We start from the raw sequence: 8954 nt of genomic DNA, 5'->3' as shown, positions 1-8954 counted from the left end.
CGGTAGATACAGCTAAGTGTTGTCTTTCATTGGATAGGACTTCAGGAGCTGTACTGAAGGCCTTACATGTTAGATTAACCACTAGCATAATTAAGAAGTTAGGAATCAGCCAATCGTGTTTCGATTTACAATGGGTGGGACCAGTTTTGTGAGATAAAACATCCTTCTAGACCTTCTGGAAGTCCTAGACATGTCAATGATTTGTGAATACAGACTAGTTTAGTTTGTTAACCAGGTTTCAGTTAGTTGCTAGAAATGGAAAACAGCTATTACGTCACTGTAAAATTGCTACATACAAGTTAATTATATGCTCATATGTTTGTTTTGAGCTTCAAATAATACATGGAATGTCTTTCCCAAGCTTCAAATGTTTACTCTATAACTGCCAAAAATGTTCATGTGCATTACTTAGCTTAAGTTTAGCACTAACATACTACTAGAATCCCATAGGGACGCTAACGTTATCGTTAAGGTGGGTTTTTCCCTCGTTTTGACATTTATCAGACAGAACTGAAGGCCTAGCTCTAACAGTCACAGTACCAGTCTACTGCCAGTACCATTAACCTATCATTGAATTTTCTCTGGCATACTGAGGACATAATGTACACATTTGAATCAAGCAAATTCAATGCATTCAATGCATTTTAGTGTGTATGAGTGTTTGTGTGCAGGAGAAGGGGTCTGTGAAAAGCTTCTGGAGTCGAACAGGGGAGACGTGCGAGAATAAACAAGACTCAGTCTCCTGACTCTTCCTGACAAATTTAACGAGATGAAGGTTCAGATTTCTCTTTCATCAGTTTTCGGATCCGGACTCGTCCTCATCCCCGGAGCCCTTGAAGCAGGCCGACTCATAGTGCTTGTTCAGGTAGGACTTAAGCGCGAAGGTCTTGTCGCATCGCTTGCAGCGGTAGTGCTTGAAGGCTGAATGCGTCTGCATGTGGGCCCGCAGGTTGGAGCGGTCGGCGAAGGCTTTGCCGCAGTGGGCGCATGCGAAGGGCTTCTCTCCGGTGTGTGAGCGCATGTGTCCCTGCAGCAGCCACGGCCGGCTGAAGGCCTTGCTGCACACGCTGCATTTGTGCTTGAGGTCGTGGGTCAGGATGTGCATGGCCAGCGCAGGCATGGACACATACACCTTGTTGCAGGTGGGACACTTGCGTGCCATTTTGCTGTCCAGGCTGCGGTGCGTCTGCTTATGGCGGCTCAGGTTGGACGATGTGGCGTATGTCTTGCCGCACTCGTTGCACACGTGTCGTGGGTTTCCACTGCTAGCCTCCTTGGCATCCGCCACGCCCTTCCGCGACTCCTTACCTTCGCCTTTCCTCCGTGAGCGCCCATCTGAGATGAAGAAGCCCTCTGCAGTAATGTAGCCATCGCTCAGACTTTCCGCCTCCCCGCTGTAGTAGCCACGAGCGGTCAGACCGGACTGAGGGCTGTCGGGCTGTTCTAAGTCTGGCTCGCAGTACTCCTCACCACCACTGCTGACCGGAGCGTACAGAGGGTCGGACACAGCTGAGGCCAACTTAAGCTCCAGCTTCTTCTCGCTCTGATATGCAGAGGGACTAATGTAGTCCTGGATGTAGCCTGGATGGAGAGGAAGAGATACAGGGAGTAAGGCTTAATGTGTACAAAAAAAACTTTCACATTAAAGATGCCACTATGAAAGATTAGTATTTTAGACAATCACAGCATATTTTAATGGAGAGTTATTGGCTACGTTAAGCCAGTTAACCCCAGATGTAGTCAATGAGCCAAGACATCTTTGTTGTCCAAATTTTGCTTCTTTACTTTACCACTAGAGCTACGTTGCTAATGTTGCTAACACACACTAGAAATCAATAGTCACCCAAATTTCTTCTGTAAATACATTCGCAAAACTTCTCTGAACCCAATTCAAACCACATCCAGCTCTTCATTAAGGTTGCACAGATTTGTCAGTGTGTTTTAGGGCACAGTATGTGAACTATAAAAATGAACAAAGATTCCCTGTGTAGCTAAACGCTCCAGACAGCCTCTTTAGACAACAAGTGTTGCTTTAAGATTAACATTTAGCAGAACAGAACAGTTAACAGAAACAACACAAATCACTAACGTAATATGTGATGTGCATACTTATGAAGGGGAATTCAGGATTCAGCATGCATGTTTAAAATGACTGTCCACAGCAACAGGGTAAAGTTTTGTTTGTTTTCATATGGACTTCTACTGTTTATTAGAAACGTTAGTCTCGTAGCTCCAGGGCTAAACTAAAGAAGCAAAATGTTCATCCAAACATATTGGCTGATGGACTACATTTGAGGCAAGTTAAAAACTGTGCAAAAAAATTTTTCTACCATAGTTAAGTTCGCCACCTTTTGTGGTTAACCCACACATAAAATTTGAAATCAGTGGTAAGAATGCATGTGCGTACAAAGCTAAGAAAAAGGAGCAGATACCCCTTGCTAGACAAACTTGAACTATTTAATAGTTAGCATATCATACCTAAATTGGATTAGTATACTTACTTTAATATATTTAAAGCATGTACTGCTGCTATATTATTTACAAAAATACAAATACAATTGGTGTTGCTCGATATCAGCAGATTCTCAATATTAAATGCCTCTTCTCAGGATCTGGAGGCAATAAAACCTGACCAGGACATCCATGTTTTATACTCTTTTACACATCAGCAGATAATAAATTACTGCCGAATTACAAGTATGGTCTACACACGACTAACCAGCTTTTGTAGCATATGGACACATCATTCCATAATTTCCACACTGAAATATGAAGCAGCTCAGTCCGTTAAAAGACATGAAAGCATTGGTTCTGAAAGACATCTGCTTGAGTCAAGGTGTTTTCACAGGTCTACGACATAAAAATTAGTTTACAGTGTGTGAGAGAGAAAGAGAGAAAGACTGAGTGAGTGAGAGTGAGTGGGTGGGTGACCCAGAGGGTTTTAACACAGAGATAATGGCTAATTAAGTAGACTAACCGTATTGGGAGCTCAGAGACCCCCTGCTACCTCTATTTTGCTCTCTCTCTTTCTCTCTCTCAGATGAAGTAATCTGATTGATTAGGTCCCTTTCTTTGATAAGATTACCTCAGGGCGTCTGTAGGTAAGTGTGTGCGTCTGTGTGGCAAGTGTAATTCTTGCATGGTTGTATGCTTAATTTCCTGTCCATTATACTGACATAAGCATTCAGGGTTGAGGCTCGTGTTATGGCGTAGTTTATAGCTTAGTGTTGCGGAGAAACACTGATCATAAAGTGACATTCTTTGTAAGCAGGCTTTATCACTCTTTTACTTACTCTTATCCTCATAACAACTCTTTCTAAAATATAGACAGACACCTGCACATATGAATTCAGAGCCTAAAGAAAATTAATAAAAGATTGAAGTCAGCAGCCCCGATTGCACTTCAAAAAACAATAGCTTGAATACAGAAAGCAACCTTTTCAGCACTATTACCACTGCTGAATATGTTCCTGACCTTGTGGCACATTGAGAAAAGAGAGAGAAAGAGAGAGAAGAGCAGCTCAACCTATTATAAACACTGGATCACTGCATGGTTTTCTGTTTCTTTGTTATTCATAACTTTGTTGTTGCCTTCTGTGTGTATGAGTATTTCTGTTTTGCATTATGACTGCATAATCTTATATACTAAAAATGTTACAATGTAAACACAACAGGATATCTCACCTTAATAATCTAAAATTTAGTTGCCTTTTAAACAAGAAATAAACATATTTTCAGTGTTGTTAAAAGTGGACATGAACATAATCTTGTTTAATCTCACTTTTAAGTTCCTTTTTTAAGTGTTATTGCTGGAATGTGAGGGCCTCCAAAGATTCTTGTGGCCTTCACAAAACTATGATCTGTCCCTGGACAAGAGCGTGGCAGCTGCTTTTTAACATAACAGCTATAGTGCTATTACATTAAAAACTAGAATGTGAGAAATCCGCTATCAGACTGAATGTGAACGGAAGAAGGTGTCCGAGTGCAAAGCAAAAACCATCCCATGGCCCTGAACGCAGCTAGCGCTGCAAATTAAGTATTGACTGCCTTTGTAATGAGATTCAAAGTTTTTTTGGGCACTGATCAATAGCCTATCTGATGTAAAACAATCCACCAGTAAGCAAGAGAGAGACACTTCGGACTAGCCCGCTCCCTGCACTGGGATTGGTCAGTATCCCACCCTTAGCGCTGGGATTGGGTAGTAGTGTCCTGCCTCCTGCACTAAGACTGGCTAATTCTTCATACTCACAATCACTCTGCCCACAGGCGGGGCTTGACGGAATATGGGTGGGGAAAAAAAAACAACTAATTTTGCTGCGGTAAGCTTGCTGAAGGGCCTTGGAGGGTCCTGGGTCATTAGTCAAGCAGTTAAAGTGTTCTTAATGCCCTCCACTCCAGCGGGTCCTCATACGAGAAGCAATTCGCATTCTGCTGTCCGCAGAGGAACAACAAAGGATGACCGCAATGACGAGCTGGAAGTGCTTTAGTTCCTCTGCATATAAAAAAATAGTCAAATATTCCTCTAATATGCTAATGCAGTATTGCAGTTGCTATATTTTCCATCTTATTATACAACCTGATAAAGAACGGAATGCATAAAACCTTTTAACCTCCACACACATTTGAATGTTGTGGACAGTGATGTATTTCTATATGTCATTGCTTTCCACTTTCCCTTGTATCAGTCACACTGTAAAGTGGCTCATCATATCTACTTAAAGAAATTCCTTCATGTGGTAACAAGCAATTGAACTAGTTTTATTCAACTCAAAGAATTACACTGATTGAAAGAATGGTTCATTCAAAGTGTTTATTTAGGTTGAATAAAACTGATCTGACGAGCCTCTATTTACAGTACAGGAAACTGGAGATAATAAAACTAGAATGAACCGTTTTTATGTCTGAATCTATTCTTGTGCAAGACCATTTTGAACATGAAACTGGATGCAGTTCTATGTTCTATAGAAGCCCATGAAAGCAATTTTTTTAGCAGAAAATGTGAAAAAGTACAACTGAGAAAAACATGTGTTTCTGACAATGAATTAAGCAACAGTTGAGCATTCCACAAGTTTCTGTTGGGCTCCAGAGCAAGCAACACTTTCAGGCTCTATCGAACACTCAGAGGGTGGGGCACTGGACTCTAAACTGCCACACTCGCTACCTTCCCTCCTGATTCCTCGTGCCCTCTTGGACTCAATATTTTCATATTTGTCCCATTTTAAAATAAATCTTGTAGTCACAACCTGCTTCACGAAGTTGTTCAGTTCTTGCCAGTGTAATACATACAGGATAATCACACCCCCAAATATCTGAGAGCCTTTGAGGCCAAATAAATCAAAATGCATTTTGCCATTGGCTTATGAGTTTGTGATTTTCATCACCGGAATGCTGGAATCCTAAACCCTTACTTGCTTTTGTAAAATCTGTCTGTTTCTAAGGTTCTACGGACGGCAAATTCACTGTAATTCAGTACTGTCATGTGAGAGTTCTCAACCGTTTGACTCCAGAAATGCCTTCTACGCTATGCTGTCTTTCTACAGTCTCCCTCTTTTTGCGGCGACGGAAGCAGGTTTCTGATGGACCTGCTTGCGCTGCCTCCTTTGTTTCCGCTGAGCTTGCGGAGGTGTGTGTGATTGTGCTGACGCAGCAGTCACTACTGAGACTGAGAGCAAAATAGGTGCTGTATACTGGGACAGAGCAAGGTCCAGTCGTTTCTTTCTGTATTTTTTTTAATATGAAAACACACACATTCTCGGAATTAAGTTACGGTCAAGCTTTCCTACATGGCCTTTTATGTCATACCTCATTGTTATTCAGGGGCTTATTTAACAGTATCGTCTATATCTCCTCAACCAAATGTGAGCAATAATGGATTCTACAGGTTGCAAAGCCATTTTATTTTGAAACCCATCATAAAATCAAACACAATGAGTCATATAAATGTCTGCTGTTTTGCAACAGGTGGGAAAGCATCACTTTCTTTTAAGCCATCCTCCCTCTCTCCTCCTCCTTCTTTTCTCTCTCCCTCTCTTCTGCTCTGCCTAAATCTCTCTATCAGCTTATCTCTGAAAAAAACATCATAACACAACAGAGGGGAGCAGACATCTGCTGCCCAAATCTGCCCACAGAGAGAGTGTGCATGTGCGAGTGTGTTTGCATGTGTTTAGGGCTCAAGGACCACAGGATGCCCCCCTAACTGCTGCTTAGCGTGTCTGGCTGGACCAGCCTACTCATCTGTGATGCTATTTGTCCTTTTGTGTCACCATATTTGTCATTTGGTGTCACTGGGTTTGTCCTTTTGTGTTGCTGTACACTGTATATTTATACAGTACGCTGTACACAATGAATACTCAACGCTGCTCCGAGCATTCTCCTATTTTTCCTTCCCTTTTATATCTTTGTACACCCCCCCACTCGGTTGTTCTGTACTGTACTTGAATGTGTCCTGTGGCGTCGTTGACTGAAATCCTGCCCCCCTACTTGGTTTCATATGTTGCAACAGAGGAGATAGAGAGCGTCAGACAGAGAGGAAGGGAGAGAGAGCAAGAGGGAGTTGTGCTAGAAAGAAGGATGGGGGAGGAGAAGAGAGAGCGAGAGAAAGAGAGAGAGAGAAAGAGAGATAATGTGCATGCAGGGGAGGGGGGGGTGTACTGGACGGCGGCAGAAACTCAAGGGCATTACGAGCTAAGGACAAACGCATCATCCAATCATGCCTCGGGAGTCTTTTGGTCCAAACAGTGGCTGCTGGCACTCACCAGCCAGAGGAGTCCATCCACAAAGGGAAACAGGCTTCAGCCTTAGCAGCCTAGCATTAGCTGCTGATGCGAAACAAACCCACTATCAGCCCCTGTCGCATGGCCTTATTTACATAAGCCGATCGCTTCCGTGACCTGGATTGTGTGTGTACATCACCCGAGTCAAAAAAACACAAAAGTGTGGTGCCATGGGGGGTGAGTAGGGGAGGAGAGAGGAGGAGAAAAGGGAGAGAAAGAGAAAAGGGGGGATAGGCGAAGGGGGTTTAAGGATTATTTAGGATCCTGAAACAACAACAAAACACCAGGCTTTACGGAACATCTGGTGATAATTCCAGGCCTGTAGTGTAATTCAGTATAAAAACACCTAAAATTCATCACAATCCTGGTTTTGCTTTGCAATCTCCTGCTCTAATGGGCCAAGCAGAGACTTGTAGCTCAGAGTGTGAAGGTATTGAGCGTGTAGTTGCATAAAGCGACAGACATCTCTCAGACAGACATGGAGCGCATGCACACTCACCATTCTCGCTGAGCCGGACACCCAGGCTGGTTACAGAGTCTGTGATGGAACGGGTGAAAGTGAAGGCGTCGTCCAGGTGGTGATGGTGATGATGGTGATGATGATGGTTGGATGCCACCACAGCAGACGAGGAGAAATCATCCAGCTTGATCTTCTTCACCAAAAAGGAGCGGGGCATGATTCACGCACTGTCAGCACACACACGCGAGAAGCACTACGCATGGGCGTCGAACAGAAAACGAGGGGGAAAAAAATGAGAAAAAAAAGATTCCTGGAGGAAAAAACAAAAAAAGAAAAACAAGCAGCAGGAGCGTAAATCCGTACGTTACTTAATAAAAAAGACCTGACCTCCCAGCAAAGGAAAAAAAGAAAAGAAAGCAAGAGGGATGAAAAGAATCAGGGATGAAGATAAAGGAGATGGAAAGCAAGGCGAGAGGAGGAAAGGCGACGGATGATGGGATGCTGTGTGTGCGTGCCGCTACTGTACGAATCACACGCACATGCACACGCTCACTCTCTCTCTCTCTCTCTGCCTGGTTGTGGATAGAAAAAAAAAGAAAAAAAAAGAAAAGAAAAATACTCTCGTTCAGCACTGGATAGCTCCCGGGCTGCAGTGGGGGCCACTAGGAGAAAGGAAAAGAGAGGCAGAGAGACAGAGAAAGTGAGACAGAGAGGAGAGAGAGAGAGAGAGAAGAGACAGAGAGAGGAAAGAGAGAGAGAGAGACTGAGGGACTAGCTGAGATCAGCAGTCAGGCAGGCTTATATGGGGCGGCAGTGGGAGAGAGATCAGGTGGTACGCAGCAATGGAGCTGCTTAGCTTTAATCCATCAAACGTCCCCTGGGACACACATCAAATTACTACTGAACCGTCTGTGCGTTCACACACACACACACACACAGACACACACACATATGCAGACAGGGGGAACATGACCAGACCCCCCTCCAAAACTCCCCCTTTTCACCCCCCACTCATTCACATTGCTGGGAGGAGAGTGAGAGAGAGAGGGAGAGAGAGGGAGGGAGGAGGCAGACAATAAAGCCATGTGGCTTGGAGGGGGGGGGCGGGCTCCGTGTCCTGTCCTCTATTGTTTTCCAATGAAGTGACACAGTTTATGTCGGCCACTTCTTACAAGCTGTGCATCCTCTCACTGCCTTTCAGCCTCCTCTTCCTCCTCCTCATCGCCGTATCCTCAGAATACCCTGACATATCTCCCACAGAGCAGCCGAGATTGCCCACACGATCTGTACAGAGAGAGAGAGAAAGATAACGATTTGAACACTTAAACACTGCCCGTCCCTCAGACGGCACACGCACTGGCTGTATCAGTAACATGTCGCTGCTGCACACCCTCCAAGCCCTCCGCTTACCTACTCCTTCCCTCTACCCTACCATGCCCTCAAGATGTCTGCCCTACTATGCGTAGCCAATTAATTACAGAATTAATTAATTTTAATCTTTATCATCCTGACAGCATGTAAAATTAGACCCTACATATGCTAATTTGAGAGAAATTTGCCATAGGAGTTGAAGAGTGGGAGCTCAGATTACATTCACATAGCAGTTTTGCATATCATCGCTGTCGGAATAAAACCTCCATCTCCAAAATATTAACTTTTCAGGAGAAAGAAATAAACATTCTTAACTTCTTTCAGAAGTTCTCCAACTTATTTTGGACCAT

General features: G+C 43.7%; 1 protein-coding gene across 1 annotated transcript; it reads right to left on the bottom strand.

Moving 5' to 3' along the window:
• Positions 1 to 390: 390 nt before the first annotated feature.
• On the bottom strand, positions 391 to 8223 carry scrt2 (scratch family zinc finger 2). The gene is made up of 2 exons (XM_036578751.1): positions 7273 to 8223; positions 391 to 1581 (listed from the first exon to the last, which is right to left on the bottom strand). The coding sequence occupies exons 1-2, from the start codon at positions 7448 to 7450 to the stop codon at positions 794 to 796; spliced, it is 966 nt and encodes a 321-aa protein (XP_036434644.1). The 5' UTR covers positions 7451 to 8223; the 3' UTR covers positions 391 to 793.
• Between the last annotated feature and the right edge of the window lie 731 nt (positions 8224 to 8954).

The sequence above is a fragment of the Colossoma macropomum genome, unplaced genomic scaffold (genome assembly GCF_904425465.1).
Source record: "Colossoma macropomum unplaced genomic scaffold, Colossoma_macropomum, whole genome shotgun sequence".
Lineage (NCBI taxonomy): Eukaryota > Metazoa > Chordata > Actinopteri > Characiformes > Serrasalmidae > Colossoma > Colossoma macropomum.
The sequence above is the reverse complement of the archived record's forward strand: the minus strand, read 5'-3'. Positions and strand labels throughout refer to the sequence as shown.

Coding starts and splice junctions, on each gene's coding strand:
- scrt2 (XM_036578751.1), bottom strand. CDS start 7,450: ATGCCCCGCTCCTTTTTGGTGAAGAAGATCAAGCTGGATGATTTCTCC. Junction 1,582..7,272: donor TGTCCGGCTCAGCGAGAATG/GTGAGTGTGCAT, acceptor CTCTCCATCCAG/GCTACATCCAGGACTACATT.